The sequence below is a fragment of the Pygoscelis adeliae genome, unplaced genomic scaffold, assembly GCF_000699105.1.
Source record: "Pygoscelis adeliae isolate BGI_AS28 unplaced genomic scaffold, ASM69910v1 Scaffold392, whole genome shotgun sequence".
Classification (NCBI taxonomy): Eukaryota; Metazoa; Chordata; class Aves; order Sphenisciformes; family Spheniscidae; genus Pygoscelis; species Pygoscelis adeliae.
The window spans coordinates 785,785-802,658 of NW_008824293.1; the positions used below are offsets into that span (position 1 = coordinate 785,785).

At 44.0% G+C, this 16,874-nt stretch overlaps 1 protein-coding gene across 1 annotated transcript in view; it reads left to right on the top strand.

Annotated features, from left to right (window-relative positions):
• The first annotated feature begins 2,140 nt into the window (after window positions 1-2,140).
• SGSM2 (small G protein signaling modulator 2) overlaps window positions 2,141-16,874 on the top strand; it is a 60,486-nt gene continuing 45,752 nt past the window's right edge. The window contains exons 1-2 of the mRNA XM_009318810.1: window positions 2,141-2,155; window positions 7,990-8,065. Coding sequence (XP_009317085.1) covers window positions 2,141-2,155; window positions 7,990-8,065 — 91 coding nt within the window. The remainder of the gene's footprint in view (window positions 2,156-7,989; window positions 8,066-16,874) is intronic.

The window sequence follows — 16,874 nt, forward strand, 5'->3', positions numbered from 1 at the left end:
ATTTGGGTTGGTTCTTACAAACAGCTGTGGGACGTTTACGTGCTGGGGCAATCTGAGGTCCATTGGTGGATAAACTGCCGAACACCCCCTGCCTGAACGGGGACGGTGGCATTCGATCACGCTCGCGTTTGGACTGGTGGTGCTTCAGTCTTCACAAAGAACGATGCTGTTACCTGGTCGGATGCGCTCAGCAGGGCAGAGCTCCTGCTGTGCTTGGCGCTTGGGTGGGGTGGCTGCTTACCACACAGCAAGGTTCGTGCCGAGACCCGCTCCAGCAGGATGCTTTTTGGGGTCCCCGCCGAGGCGCTCTGGGAAGGGGTGCATGGTGGTGTAAGCGTGCCTTGGTCTAAGAGCACCTTTGCGAACACGCTCCAGGTGGAAGTGGCGGCATAGCGAGCAGCCACCTCTCCCCACTACGGCCCAGCACCACAGTCTGTGTTCTTGTGGTATTGACTGTGTACCAGCTGTGTGTAGCTGCCTGTTCCTACACAGGAGCTACATGAAGATGTAAAGCTTATCCATCACAGCAATAAAAAGTATTTTTGAAATGCTAACTATCCTCCTGGTCCTTCCCCTCCCCCAGTTCACAGCTGGGAAAATTAGAAGTCATAGGAGAGCAAGACTCATCGAAGCTCAAGTGAAAAGTTGTTGCTACAGCCAAGGTTCCTGAGCCTGAATCTGGTGTCCTAATACTTTTTAGTGTTGAAACCAGAAAATACAAGATACTTCAGTCAGTGTAGGTTGACTGGGAGTGGTAGAGTAGGGTTAGACATGTAAAGAATGATCTGTATGCAAAACAGTAGTAATGTCCTAGAATGACCCAGCCAGCACCTGCCTGCAGGGCGCCGAGCAGGTGTTACCTATTGCTCGCTCACATGTTAAATGCTGCAGCTTAATGCAGCCACCAACCTGCCGCTTCATTTAGAATTTTAGCTTAAACTAGGACCTTTGAGCCAAGATAGTAAAAGGTTTGATTTAGAAGTGTGTGCACTTGCTCTCCTGGGCTAATGTTTAAATATATAAATAAATTTGAGAAATGTTTTCCGACTCTCAACATTGCAATCTTGTGCTAATGTATGAGATTGAAAGTGAAATCGATTTTCATGATCCAAGCCAGCTCGAGCTGAGGAGAACAAGTGGTATATAATTAAAAAAGTCTGAGGCTAATTTGTTTTTAAAGTCTCTAAAATGTTTTTAATTGGACTCTAGCTTTTAAATTACTTGAATAATGCTTGAAAGTGTTACTTGTACCTTCTATGTCATCTGTATTTTTGTTTTGTCTTTGATCTGTTTTTTTTTCTTCTCCAAATGCTCTTTTAGAGGATTTATATAGGCTTGGCTTTTTGGGAGTTGCCCAGAGCTTTCTATCCTAAAATAGTCATGAGAGCTTTGTGGTGATTGTATGCCTGTTAAGGTAACACCTCTTGCCTGTGCACTGCACAGATGTGTAGTAGGGGACCCCGTCTGTTCCGCTCGCGTTCAGACAAATGGTATCAGGAGGCAGTCCGAGACACTGAGGTTGAGATTTTATTTTTCTTCTAAACAACCAGTCAGTGGAGCCAGGAATTGAACGCAAACCACTAGTGTACCAACCACCGGATTATGCTGCCCTTAATGACAGTAATTAACTTTTCCCAGTAGAATTTTCAACCTCATTTTTCATTCTGTGTGACTTTTCACACAGCCACTTACACCTGCATGCATGTTGTGTGTTGGTGGTCTTGTTTTGCAAACTTGACTAGTCTGTGTCCATTCTCAAAGCAATCATTCCCTTCCCTCGTCCTTTAAACTCAGGCTCTTCCTCCCCTTGAATTATTTTCGTGTAACCTCAATATCTAATGGAGTTCAGAGTAAGCATATTCTTTCTGTATGTTGTTTACACCAAACCTATTAAAATTCTGTTGTCTTTGCAAAATATAAAATGGTTGTCTCTAAAGTCACTTGATGCAAAGTGATTTTTTTATTTTATTTTCTCTCCCTCTCAGCAAAAACTTTTGCTTTTTTCCTTTGGGAGAACTTAATGTTGTTTGCTTTTTCTCAGATGGACTTTCAATTCCCACTGGTAAAGAATGTATTTTGTTGGCTCTAATAGAAAGGAGGATATGTAATGTGTTTTGAAAATTTAACTCTGCCGGGATTCATGCTGAGGCTGCTTGTAAGTTCACGTTTCAAACATTTATCTCTCTCTGCAGGAAAATCTGTGGTGACAAGTAGACTCATAAAACAGGCTTTTCTCTGGCCATTTTCTTCTGCCTACTGAAATGGAGGGTTTTTTTGCCATTTCTGGATTTAAATACAGCACTCTTTCTAGCTGTCACAAACAGGATAACAATAACCTTAGCAGTCTCACCCTGAAAAATTTCAGAGCGCTTCAGAAACGCAATTGCTCATCTTAAAACTAAAAGGCAACCACTTCTGAGCAGAAATACAGTACTTATTTAACAGCTTGTATTTACACCACCCAATTCTGCATCAAGAGTAACAAACAGTCAGTGCAGCAGGAGCGATCAATGAATGAGATGAATAGTAACTACACAAGCTAAAGAAGGCACGGTGGCCGGCCGTAAGGTTTTCTCCTTTGGGGAGAAAATGCTGTGGGTTGTAACTGTGGTCCTGGTTATTCCCTTATTTTATGAGCACTGATCTTTGCCTCCAACGCTGCATTGTCCTTCATGGTGCTTCTCCAGCGTCCCGTCATGGTGCATGGTTGGGGAAAGCGCTGTGTCCTGGTTTCGGCAGGGATAGAGTTAATTTCCTTCCTAGTAGCTGGTACAGTGCTGTGTTTTGGATTTAGGGTGAGAACAAAGTTGATAACGCACCCATGTTTTAGTTGTTGCTGAGCAGTGCTTACACTAGCCAAGGACTTTTTAGTTTCCCATCCTCTACCGACTGAGAAGGCTGGAGGTGCACAAGAAGCTGGGAGGGGGCACAGCCAAACTGGCCAAAGGGACATTCCACACCATGTGCCGTCATGCTCAGTACATAAACTGGGGGAAAGCTGGCCGGGGGGGGCCGCTGCTCGGGGTCTGGCTGGGCATCGGTCGGCGGGTGGTGAGCAATTGCATTGTGCATCACTTGCTTTGTGTATTATTATTATCATATTATTATTATCATCATTTTATTTCAATTATTAAACTGTTTTTATCTTAACCCACGAGTTTTTCTCACTTGTGCTTTTCCAGTTCTCTCCCCCATCCCACCGGGTGGGGGGGAGTGAGCGAGCGGCTGCGTGGTGCTTAGTTGCCGACTGAGGTTAAACCACGACACGCTGCAACCTGTATTCTGAAAGAGTGGTGCTGGTTTGAAAGGTCGTTCCTAACCCTGAAGGTTGCAGATATGTTGAGATGTGCTGGGACAGCCCTGGTCAGAAATCCATCATTGTGACAGTTCAGCAAAATTGCTGTAAGGCAAGTCCTAACTGTCTGCGCTCACTGGAGCGGACCAGGAACTCAACAGAGGGATGGAAAAGCGAACACCTGTGGGTCTCTTCCAGCCCTGTGCTTGTGAATAAATTGGTACATAGTGCATGTCGTGTCTTAGTAGTCTTCATTTCCTTGGTCTCTTATACCAGCAGGTTGCTGCAAAATTGGGAATTTATTTCCATTTTTAAAGCTTCCTTATAATGAAAATTGAAACATTAAACATAAAGGCATTTCTCTTGTGTTTTTCTTTGGTGAAACTTATTAAATAATCCATATATTATGACCCATGTTTGGTGTTTGACTGCTTCTGACAGTTTTGGCCATTATTGGATGTAGAAGAAAGTCAGAGCAGAGATCTATTATAATATTGCGCAAATGCATATCAACTTTTATTCAAGGAGCTTGCTTTGCTTTACCTGGATAATGCTACCACTAGGATATTCTTCGCTCCTCAAATGCCAAGATCTTTACTTAGGTAGACCAATGGTTGGTAAACTTGGCGCACACGGAGCCTCTTACCTTTTTCAGGGAGAGCAGAATGTCTTCTGAGCCCGTCACCGAGGCCTGTTAAAGCTCGCTGTGGTTCCCTTGAGGCAGTGCTACTTGTGCTTCGCGGATGGAGAGACTGAAATGCACAGAAGTCGGTGCGCTTGCCGCTTCTCTGCGTGCTTGTGCCAGCTGGCAGGTGTAAACGAACAGCCTGGTTAAGATGAGTAGATCCTGTATTGGTCTCACAAAGGAGGCACGGAGAACGGGAGGGATGTTTCCAAGGCGATGGAGGGAGCCTGTGTCACACCTCAGCCGAACCTCTGTTGCCTCCTTCCCACCTGAGCAGGTTTCTCTCCAGGCAGCCCTGGCTCCAGCCGGAGGAGGCAGCCCTACATCCCTTGCAGCAAACGGCAGCTCAGTAGGCTGAATAGATTTCTTTACCTGTGCAGGTGGATGGGTGTCCTGGTTTAGCTGCCTGCCGGGTTAAACCGCAGCAATAGGTGAATGTGGCGGGGTGGGCTGTTGGTGTTTCTTTTAATGAGATTAATTTGCAGTTTGGTCAGGTCCGCTAGTATCTGCAAGTGGGTGTCTGTGTAGACTTAGGCTCAGAAAGCTTCATTGACAAGCGCCTCCCCAGAACACAGAGACACAACAGCATAATTCCCTACAAAGAGAGCTGCACAAAATTGCATGGGGGGGCACGGAATAAAAAGGCTTGTGTTCCGTTTGATCAGAAACATTTGATTTAGCTCCTTGCCTGGAGCGTCCCTGAATTACGTGGCAGTAAGGAATGACGTGGGATTGAAGAACACTGCATTCCAGCTTTTGAATCTTCACATCTACTGTCTGTGCCCTGAAAATGTTTTCTAATAACATTCATTAACTTTCCAGAAAATATGCAGAGGTTGCTCTGTATTTGGTGGCAGTTGGGAACAGACACTGATTGCTTGCCAGGCCTCTCCTGCTTCGCTCTGGAGGTCCTCGATTCAAACTCTGCTGATAGGCTGACCATATGGTGCTGCTGTATAAAAGTAGGGTTGATTATTGCATCTGATACCTTTTTCTTTCTAATTTTTTATACACTTTAAATTTTTTGTTCCTGGGCTACAGACTGGGATCGAAATAACATACTGAGCTAATGAAGAGTAATGATTGGGGTACGCCTGGGAAATGTGTGACAGTTGGCCTCTGAGCCAACTCTGGGGAACTGGCCTCTGAGCTCCAGAGCTCTTGCTCCTGGTAAATGACTCTTCTTCCTCCCTGTCGTCAGGAATTGAATTCCAGTTACTGTTCTCTGGGGAGCTGAGACTGAAATCACAGTCTGCAGTCCTGAGTGGTGCCTGAATTCATGTCTGTGAACTTGAGTCAAATGTGGATGACTTACCCCGGTGCCGCGCTCTCATGCTGCCTCTGCTGTCCACCTTAACGCTAGCGGCACTCAGGGGTATTTCCTCCCTTTAGTAAATCCGGCCTTTCACTGATAGATTAAACATAGTTTTCATCCAGTGAAATCAGAACAGCTTGCAAAGGTTGGGTCATTGTCCTTTCACAGATGGGTCGGCTGAGGCACAGAGATGAATTGGCTTGGAGGCAGTGGATGGCACTGTCTCTGTACTTCCACTGCAAGCTGTGTTTGACGGAACATGCTGCCTCCCACGTGTGAAAATGCAGGTCAGGGTCTGAGCTGGAATTTAAACAGGCAGAGCTGCGCAGCTGTCCAGTCCCCTTCCCTTTGCTGAGCTGTGGTCTGCCTAGGCACTATTATCTAGATGATTTCAAACCTCTGGGTGAGGTTTGGAACAAGTTTGTTTGTCTTGGCAGGAACCCAACAAGACATCAAGCTTGTAAATCAACAGCGATGCAAATAAAAATGTGAGAAGGGGATTGCTGGATAAACAGGATAATCCGGATGCCTCCTGTGTGAGTTCCCATCCACGAGACCTTCTCACACCTTTGCTTCTTTCTTGATATCCTCTCGCTCCTCCACCTCCCACTGCTTTACTGTAAGGTCCAAAGTTCTTATAGCCATGTCAGAAATGCCACAGGAAAGAAACAAACTGCCCTATTAGGAGTTTATATTGTCAAGCTTCAGTATGTGAACAGTGAGCCAGGTTTTGTAAAGTGCAAAGGACTCGCTTTGAAGTCCTCAGGTATAAAACATATTCTACTTTCAAAGCCTCTTACATGTTTGCTTCCCGCCCCTACCCCACCCACCCCCCGCAATGTTTTCTTTGCAACCCAGGGGGCTGCTGTTTGATAAGAAGTCCAAATTCTGTAGGATCAACTTGATCCAGAATTTGGGGCGAGGAGAATGCCATGTGTTGAAATGCTCATGCAGCAAGTGCCAGAGCTGGAGCCGCAGACTGCTGCCAGCTGGGGTGGGGGTGTAGGAGTGGGCATGGAGGCCTCAAGATGATTAGCGGGGGGAAGGCATGCTTGATTACAGCACCCAGAATTGGCTTCGCAAATGATCTTACCGGAGGAGGAAGCCCTCCAAACTGGAGAAGGCACTGAGCTGCCGCCTCATCATCCCAGCAGTGCGAGTACAGAGCCCAGCTGTTGATCAAGCATTGCACCTGCAGCTTCTCCTGGTTCCAGCGCTGAGTGGGAAGGCTTAAAACCTTTGGACCTGTCAACGCTACAAAGCAGCGGTAACCCGGTTAGCTTTAAACTGGTTATCTCAGGTACCAGATGCAGCCTAATGAGAGCTGAGGGCACAGTTGCCAGCCCTACTGAAAAGTATGGATCGAGGTCTCCTAGGTACGCAGACCTAGCCCCTGCGGCAGGCTAGCGGTGATCATTGCTGTACAACTTGCACTGGCATTCAGGTCAGACTGAATTGGTACACAGGCCATGCAGCTGGGCATGCTGGTAAAGAGCAGCCACACAGTGATTACCTGCCAGATAATTCACTATTTGTTGGATTCCAGGACTGCTGTAAAAATTGTTTTCAAGTTAAAAAAAAAAAAATATTGGAAGAAGACAGTATCATGTTAAATCTTCTGCCACAGTAGCACTTACTTTCATATATTCAAAGTGATGTGGTATTTATTTAGGCAGAGTGTCCTAGTCCCATAATTATAGCTCACAAATAAGAGAAGCCAAACATGATCGTGGATTTGTATCTGGAAAAGCAAGTGCTCCGTGGCCAGGAAGGAATGAGTGTCAGATAAATGGGTTGGTTGAGGCAAATAGGTTTTGTCTGGTATCAGTCAAAGGAAGCCATTGGGGGAGGAATAAGCTAGCAGATGAATGGAGGGTAACTGCAGCCTCTCTTCAAGAGCCTAACTGTAAGATCTGTGTGTTTTCTTCCTTAATTTTTGAAAGTCAGTAATCTGCAATGAATTCCCTCTGGAGCTTGACACATCAGCCTGGAAACTGGAGAGGAACTTTGTTTTAAATCAGTAAGAAGTGTGATAAATGTACTTGTATTTGCTGTAATTATTAAATTGTGTCTAGAAGCAAAAACTGAAGGCACTGTCTTTTCTGTAGGTGCTATATTGCTTTTGTACAGTGTCTGGTGCAGCAGAGCTTTGAGAGTATCATTTGTAATTACTGTGGTATCTAAGTCCCCAAATGGGAGAAAGGTTGCTGTAAACATCTCTTGGGATGTATGCCTGTGTAGCTCAGGGATTCTTTGTGCTTGAGGAAGAGCAGAATGCCACAACTGGAAAGAGCACATGGCAATACATAATCTTGTTTCATGAGCAGAAGTAACTATACGCAGGAAGGCCAAGGATGAATTATATAAAAAGTTTTGCACAGCCCTTTGGAACTTCTGCAAAGAAGTTCTCCAGAGGGCACTCTGAAACAATTCATCCTTTTATAGGGGCATGCCCCAAATAGACCTGTCCTTGTTCTGCAACAGGTTTCCTCATCACATGAAGAGCTGCTCGGATTTGTCCTTCCTTTCCCTTCTTAAGTGCTTTTATGCTTCCTTCCCTGCGAAGAGTAACTTGCGTGAATTGTTAGTCTTTTGGTGATGGGGAAAGGGCAAGCAAAGGCTGAACCTGAAACTCCCAAGTGCTGTGCTGGTTTGTGTTGGGATCTTACAATCACTTTTTTTTATTTATTTTAGGTAAAGCAGATCATGGAAGAAGCTGTCACCCGGAAATTTGTACATGAAGACAGCAGTCACATCATCGCCTTATGTGGTAAATGACACACAAAAGAGCTAACACTGCATAATCTTACTTTTCCTGTAGAAATGTATTTTCTCTGCTGTTGAAGGTAATTGCAGGGATTTAAATATTAGAAACCATGGAGTTCAGACCCACGTCACCTTTCTTTACATTTGCTACATCCGTGTGCACATTACAAATAAGAAAGTAACTCTTATTAAAACAGCATTATCCAAAATAAGTACCAAGCCAAAATGACACGATGATTTACTAGGAAGCACTAGTAGGTTAAAAATAAGATACAACCCAGAGAATAACTGCCAAAAAATGAAGTTTTCACAGTCATGGTTTAAAATCTGGCAGCTACCTTCCAGCTGAAAGTACTTTGTTCTGTAAGTTGTCTCAATGTATTTGAAGAATAAGGTGTCTCATTTTGAGTATAGGTGACAGAATCCAGCCCAAAAAGTCATTGGAAGAGCTGTTGCCTTTTTTTAACAAAGGGAAACAATGGAAATCTCAGTGACTTTTCTAGCCAGCATCATGCCACTGGCTAATTGGCATGTTTCAGGTCTTCACAATACTTCTCTGCTCTCCACTGTGCACTGAATGCTGTATTACATAAATGGTGCATTTGAGAGATTGAGGTTTAGACTTTGACATCATGGACATTCTTGTATATTTTTTAATATAATCAGTGAGCCATTATGTTGGTGACTTTTCCTCATGACTGTCTTTTGTAAGTTGCATTACCAAGAATTAGCAAGAAAATAAAATTTCTTTGGAGATAATATCATGTATATCAAGGGCAGCTGGTGTTTCAGAACTCTGTGAAATCACTCAAAGTCTGAATAAATTCTAAAATTTGGTGGTGGTTTGCCTGGTCCCTGCAGACAGACTGATATGTGTGTGTGTGTTGTGATGATGGAGTGAAGCAGACCCTGTGTGGGTGGGTGGATTAAGGATGGTCCAATGCTGGATTCTCAGTAGAGGTCAGCTCCTAAGAGTTCACGCCAAGTACTCCTTTGGAGACTTGGCCACTTCATTCAGTGCCTGAGAAGGAACTGTTGAATGCTGGTCCAACAGTTCTGTAATCTACCCTGTAATTTACTAGGGCCAATAAAAAATTAACACTATTCATCAGACTTTGGTGCGTGGAGAAACATCGCAGCAAGATACTGCTGAGAATTAAAGCTATGTACAATTGTAAATATGTTTGTTGGCCTGTGAATTCTTGGTTGCTTTCTTTTCATGCTTCAAATTGAAGACTTAACTGGGAGCGATGCTGAGAATGATTGGAGAACGGCCATCATGTAAACACTTCTGGATTTCACAGAATGGAGCATTGCAGCCAAGCGTACCCAGTTATGTGTTGATGGCAGTGGAGAGGTTAAGAAGAGTGGAAGTTGGCTTTGGAGATAAGTGGACCATTTAGACAAAGAAGTATTGACGCATGTTACTGAAAGCCAAAGTCTGAGAATAGTAACCTTTTCTGTAGCAACACTGAAATTCCAACTTGCTCTGCTGTGTGTGGTTATTATGTATGCAAGGCTAATCTTACACTAAGCCTGCCTGCTGTTTCCAAGTTATCTTTTACTTATAGCTTAGGATAATTTACTCATCCCTACATACTCAGTGCAGGAGTGCAAGATCTGGCCATGTTCTGTGGCTAATATTTTATTGCTATTAATATAGACTGTAGCAGTTTCCTCCATTTAGGTTGTGGTTATGTAAAATATTCCCCTTTTATCTACTGTATATTTGTACTATGCAGAGGAAAAAAAGTAACTGAGGAAAATGATCCTGAGATAGGAGCAGGTGAAGGAATGCTGAGCCTCTGCCCTTGCTGCGGGCTACCTGTTTGACCTGGAGAGCTCCTAGTCTTGTGTGTCTGTTCTCTGTCTTAGAAATTATATTCTGTAAGATGTACTGCAGTGTTGATGTAAGGGGTAGTGGGGTGGCAGCTATTTCTGTTAGAATCTGCTTGGCCAAAATTAGCGATGCTGTAAAATCTTCTTAATATTTCTCCCTCCTTCCCGCTGTGATCCCAGTTGGTCTTGTGTTCTGAATTCTGTAGGGTCTGAGGAACTAATAACTCTCCATGAGCTGCCTTATTGTTGCCCAGCGATCCTACCTATCCTAAGGAAGTATTCCAACCTGCAGCTGCTTTGCATGTAGGACTTAATTAACTCTAAAGCAGAAGTAGGTGAAGCTGACTGTTCTGCTGTCACTTCAGCTAATTGAATGGAGAAACCATTTCCAGTAGATGTGGCTAACAGCTCCTGGCTGGGGCTTTCCTGTGTGTGCAGTTCTCTTCCTTCCCCCACTCCAGTTTCATGTGCCTCTTCAAGAGGTTTTTCCCTTCTATTTAGAATTAGATTGGCTCAGTACATGAGTCATTTTCAGTGAGTCTTTGTTATAAATATAGAATTCTTGTGAATCATTTACTCTCCTGCAAGACTGAGTTTAGCAAAAGTCGCTTAAATACATGGTAGTTGATTTTCAGGGCCTGTCTGCATCAGTAACTGAAAATTTCCTAGCTCTCCTAGGCCCTAAGTGGCTGAAGGTGCCAATTAAATAGTGTGCCACTTTTCCCACACCCTTCTTCGGTGCCTCTTTGTTACAGTTCATGGGGTTTGTAAGCACAAGAAACTCCAGGGCTGAGATGGCAGACTCCACGTTCACTGTTCAGCCCCATGCTGGACTACAGCATCTCTGAACAGAGCTTAGGTGTATCATCGGTTAAGCGGAAGGAAGTTTTTCATGTAACGTTACTGCACAGCATTGAGCCTGAACGGGTTTCCTCACAGTCTGCCTAGCCCTTGAAATGGGTCTCCATGGTCCTGAACTCAATCCATAGGGTGCATTTGGACAGAAGAGCAGCCCATGTTGTGTAGGGTTCATTTACAAATCTAGAGGAGCTTGTATGGGATTTGACTCTTTGGAGATACGTTGGCATCCAGTGGGTAGGAGGGCCCCTTTCCTGCCCCGAGGTCACCCTAACGAGACCACAGAAAACATGTGTCTTAAGATAGGAGACACAGTCTCAGCACTACCTGTCTAACATGTTGAGCATACGGTATGAAGCAGTGAGCTCACCTTTGCAAGCTCCTGAAGCAAATGCCATTCTCTGGACCTGGGGCAACTCCATGCCACCCTTGCTGGCCCCTGGAAGAATAATGCCTCTGTGCCAGTCAGTTCTACTCATCCAGTGGGATAGACTTGTAACCACAGTGATTCTGCTTATAATCTATAGTCTTCACCTGTGTGATCTAAGAGAAGGAAAACAGTGCTGACATTTTCATCGTTGCGGGGAAAAAAAGAATGCAAATGTTTTTGTATTTGTTCTCAACCCAGTTTATAACCTAGTTATATTCCAGTTACTCTTTCATCCTCTCTGATTTATAAAAGATTCAGAGCCGTAGCGATTCAGTTTGGACTGTGTGCAGTGTGGCTAATCTGTGCCATGTTGGGACAAAAATTCCAAATTTCTTCGGGCTACAGGTTGCTGTTGAGTGAATTTCACCAGTACTGTGTTGTCAATCAGAGTATAACGAAATGACGCAAGCTCCATGGATATTTGTAGCATCTTCAGTGGACTGGCATTTCTGTTAGAAACTGGATCTGGATGTTTTCAGCCTGGGTTATCTGGTGCCGTTTCCTTAGTAACGGTGGCTGACATCGCATGACGTAGGGACCGTGCCTTGCTCGCTCAGCTGAGTGCCGTCTCTGCGGGCCAGGGAGAACGCTGTCGCTCTCCTCCTGCATCCTTCCTTTCACCAGCTTCCCTGAAGTTTTCATGGCTGGTCGTGTTCTCGCCAGGAATACTAGCCCTTCCCAGCTTTTACACTTCTGAGGGAAAGGGGAAGAAAAGGGAAGCTTTTCTTCTGTCTGTCCCTGCAGTTACCTAATGTGTATTTACCAGTAATCAACAAGCAGAGTTTTCCGGTTCAATGCATTACACTTACTGCGTTTGTCCGAAAACTACCTGCAGCTTTGCTAAGCCTTTTTCTGTATGGTTGCCCATCTTTAGATCTGACAGTAACATGCTGCTATAAGCAAAGAATTAAAAACCTGTTTAAATCGGCTTCATACAGCAAACATAATGGAAGATGCCTTATTCATGAATGGATCCAAGACAAGGTTACCCAAATGTTGTTCTTTGTCTTCAAGGGCGTGTAGCTCACGTCATGAATCTCAGAGGACTGATTTTCTCCAAGTGGTCTCTTTCATCTGTCCAGTCTAGATCTTTCATTAACTCACTTTCTAATATGTCTTCTTTTTTGCTCCTTTCATCTAAAAAAAATACGATTGTACAGAAGGTTTCACAGGACCTAGAAATGTACCAGATTAGGATATCTTTACTCCACGTGTACCAAGCCAATTCAAACTGTGCTTAATAACACTCTGTCTTGTCCAAAACAACAAAAAAAGAGCCCTTCAGACACTTTCAGTCTCATCTTTGAAACCAGCATTTTGATGTTTTTCAAAGAGCTGTCTCATTTCCAGTGGACGCATTTAATGCGAGTGTGATGAGCTCTGTTGTCCTGTATGCTCAGCAAGGAACTGGGGCAGCCAAGAACACTTTACAGAGCTGGTGCCTTCAGCAGGGCACAGGTAGGGGCTTTTGCCCAGTTTGCAAGGTTCGCATGCCTCCGGCAACATCGGAAAAGAGAAACTTTGGGAAAGGCTTCTGCAGACTTATCTTCTTTCTCTGCCATTAATCCAAATTATTGCATCCATGGTGGAACGGGTGGCCGGACTCTGTTCATTGCAACATCATGGGTCACCGGGACATTTGTTTAATGCGCTTCATGTTTTACTTGTTTACTCTGTGTGCAGAGCTGTAATAACTGCTCCTGATTGCTCAAACTGTGTGCTCCGTTTGTATGCATTATTCATTGGAGGAGGAAAAAGAAAAGGGAGTGTGTGGGGAGCCTTCTCCTGGAAAAGACACTTAAAGCAAGCCATATGCATGGTGCATACTCGATGCTTGATGAATGAATGGGTTGTGTTGCCAGAAGGACACTGCTCCTGTAATAATAGTAATTAAGACATTAAAAATATACTCTGCATTTGCTTTTAAAGATAAATTGATAACTACTCTGAAAACAAACTTTGTCCGGACAATATCTCCCTCAGTGAAGTTAACAGCGTATTGTTCCAATTGGTGTAATTGTTACTTAAGTGTAGCAAGGATGCTGACAAATAAAAACTGGGATTGTACAGAATGTTCAACGTTCACTGCATGTTTGTTTTAAAGGAAATGTGAACTTTGAGTTGACCCATAATTAAATTATTGTTCATAGGAGTTGACTGTGCTTGGCCTGGTTTATAATTTAAAGGTATTTTTATATTGTCTGAAATGAGTCTCAGTAGCTTGTTCTCTTTGAAATAAATATTTTGAGTGTGTTAAATGAAATAATCCTGGATTCTTACACTGTAAAATAATTGCCATAGACTTCAGGTGGATTATTGAGAGCTGGAGTGCGCCAGAATCAAAATGTGTATTGCTTAGATGTAAATCCAGCATGCCTGCTTGTCAAAGTGAATGTAGTTACTGCATTTTGGGGGAAGGTTAGCAGTAAACATGAGTGAAAATGGTAACTTGGACACTGTCAAACATGCAGAACTTGGCTTTTCAATCAGATTTTTATTTGAATTAGGGAAGAGATGAACTGCACGAAAAGCTTTTTTTGGCCTGAATAATAAATCTGCTACCAGTAATTAAACCCATTAATTAAAATGTACAGAATCCCTTGGTGGTTGAAATGCAAAGGCCAGTTCTGATTTTGAGCTGTAGAAACGGTATTTAACGTTGTGCTTGAGGCTTCCTTTAAACCTCCTTTGAGGATTGCAGGTTTGTGTTGCACTTGTTCCTTGGGCTGTGAACGGAGAGGAGAGGGTTGGGGGTTTCCGTCACTGTCCCTGGGAGTTGTGCCACCAGACGCCCCTGGAGACCTGTCTGGGTTTGCGCAGGAGCTGTGCTGGGAAATGGATGGGTTTATTGCAGGGGCATCGCCGTTGTCTGTTCCTTTCTCCCCTCGTCAGTGGCTGGTGTCGATTTTTCTTTGGAGCCCCTCACGCTGGAGGAAAGGGGGATAGCTGCAGCAGTTACATCCCTCGCAGCTGTGCTTGGTGGGTGTCTAGTGAACCTCAGAGCCAAAACGATCGGTGTGATACCGCTGGATGGCTTCAAAAAGAGGCCCTTCATCCCTGTGGGGATATTCTTCCTTAGAGCGTTATGGGCATTATGTGTAACATATTTATATATACATATTTTATTGTGGCAGCCAAATTTCTTCTCTTTTGCCCAGGTGATGATAGAGAAGGAGTTGCACAAAGGAAGCTCTGTTCGGCGCAGTGCAGCGAGAGGCTTTTACTTGGTCTAGAGCCTCACAACTGCATCGCGTGTTTCTCAGCACTCTCAGGACGCCTGGTCTTGTTAACTGGCTGCCTGCCAGCGGCGGTGCGAATCTGCTCCAGTGTCTGAACTTGAACTCTAGTCAACCGGCTATAGGCCATGGGTTTGGATTTGATGTTTCAGGCAGCTTTCTCTGGCTTTATTGTACTACTGAGTTTTTTGCTGTCAAGGAAGGGAAGACCTGTAGATCCAAGCGCCTCTCCGAATTGCATTCTCTATTCCTGCCGATACTGAGATGTTGATGCGAGTGCGACCTAACCACTTGTAAACTAGAAAGCAAAGAAGCTGAAAAATTCTGTAAGGCATTGAAGCTCTTCCTTCAAAGAAAACAACAAAATTCCTATCTTCCTTTTGTTTTCTTGATACTTCGGGTATCTTTTTTGGTATACTTCAGATACTTGACTTGTGCTGTTTCTTCCCATTTCCAGTTATTAATATCATTTGATTTACCCCCAGTCTTGGTTGCAGCCCTTCACTTCAGAGGCATTTGGAAGTATTTCTTTTTCGTTATCTCAGTGTCATTTAAGTATCTTTGCCTTCTGAATCTGTTCTAAAGCTGTGTTTTATCTAGACCAGACTTACAGACCAGAAACATTTTTCCCCTCTACAACCCAAACAGTAAATTTGCTATTTCTGAATGTTAAGTTACCATTCTATCTTGATAGATTTCTTGAGAATGCTCACTGCAGAACCAACAATTTCATGTGCTGGTCCATTCCAGACTCGATGTGCAGAGAAGAGGAACAGAGAGCCTCTCCTGTGAGAGGAGATGAGAGAGCTTGGCTTGCTCAGCCTAGGAGACCAGCCTGTCCCCTTGGTTGAGCTGCATTAACCTCGGGTTTTGTTGTTTCCATTTCCGTTATGCATATTGCTTTTCTTCTCTTATTAACTGATGAAAATTACTGTTTTTTCTGGGTAATGCTGTGTTTAAGTATCACAGATCTAAAAAAAAAGAAAAAAATCCATCTCATGATCTGTCCAGTAATGCAATGGGAAAGGTAGTATGGTTTGACTGCAGAGCTGGATCTGAATATTAAATGAAGGTGTTTATACGTTATCTGTGACTACATTTAGTCATGTATGCAGCCCTTTAAACAAAAGAAGGATGTCATCACTGCACCGGGGGGAGCTTGTGATATAATGAATTCACATTAGTAAGCACTCCGTGAAGTGGTGTTCTTTCTCTGTGTGAATAACACATTGGAGAGATGGCCTAAGCCCTTCCAGCTGACATCTGCAGACCCAAAGTCAACAGACACTTGTCTGAACACGAACTGAGTGCTGACTTGCCCAGCTACCAGTCCAGTCTTCTCTGGAAGCAGCTGCTTGCGAAACCTTTGGTAGTCGCTGGGCACGGTAGTAGAGGAGGGTGAGTGAGGAGGTGGACGCGTGAGGAGGTCCATGCTGGAGCTGTACAGTGCTGTGTGTGCACCTGGCCAGCTCTGCAGGGTGCATCCTTTCCTTTGTGGATGACTTCCAGGTCTATAGGCATGATGTGCCAGGTGATAGGTAAATATTATCATCCTACTTCTCAGTATAGTTTCTTTCATATGCTCCTCTAAGTTGTGAAGTAGCTCCTTCAGCTTCCCTGCATTTCCTTCGGTTCAACGAGACTAGAATATGATCTTGACTGGGGACAGATTGCGTTACTTCAGAGCTGGACTCCAGGCTGGGGATGAAAATGGCTGCTTCTGTGAAATACTCCTTAGCTGGTATTTGTATTCCTTTTCAGGTAGAGCAATATGAACATGCTGTTTTGTCTGTTTTAACCTGTGTGCATATTACATGCAGCCTGCCAGTGTTCCCCATCGGGGTACTCACGTACTCTGTGGACTTGATGCCAGCGATACCAGCCTGTGTGGTGCTTTTGAGGATGTGAGGCTGGAAGTCCTGTCACGCTTATTTCAGAGACTTTTTAAAGAGTGTGGGGTTTTTGAATCTCATTCAAAGGAGTTGCTGACCTGGTGCAATAAGTATATTTGAACTGTTTATGCTGTTTGTCTTGTTGGGGTGTATCTCATGTTGTGTGCTTTTGCTTTCAAGCTCCTGAAGTGTCTGCGTACATCAGGACTGCACAAGCATTTATTGTTCTCAGAAGCAAAGTGGAACAAAACTGTTGCACGCAAGTGCTTTTGAAGTGGCTGTGATTTAGACTTTAATTCTGCACTTGAGAGAAGACCTAATGTGGCAGTCCCATAACCATCCATTTCAGTTTCCTTTCTTATAGTCCTGGTGCACTTAGGCTTGGATAACTATCAGTGTAAGATGCTTCCTTCTTGGAAAATAAGTGGAGGGAAATTTTAGTTGGAATAGCTCTGTATCAGTCAGTATCTGTTCACAGTGAAAGGACTGGAAAATTCTGAGGAACAGAATGGTTCTTGGGTCCTGTTAACATTTTAGAACCAATTCAGTATGTAACAT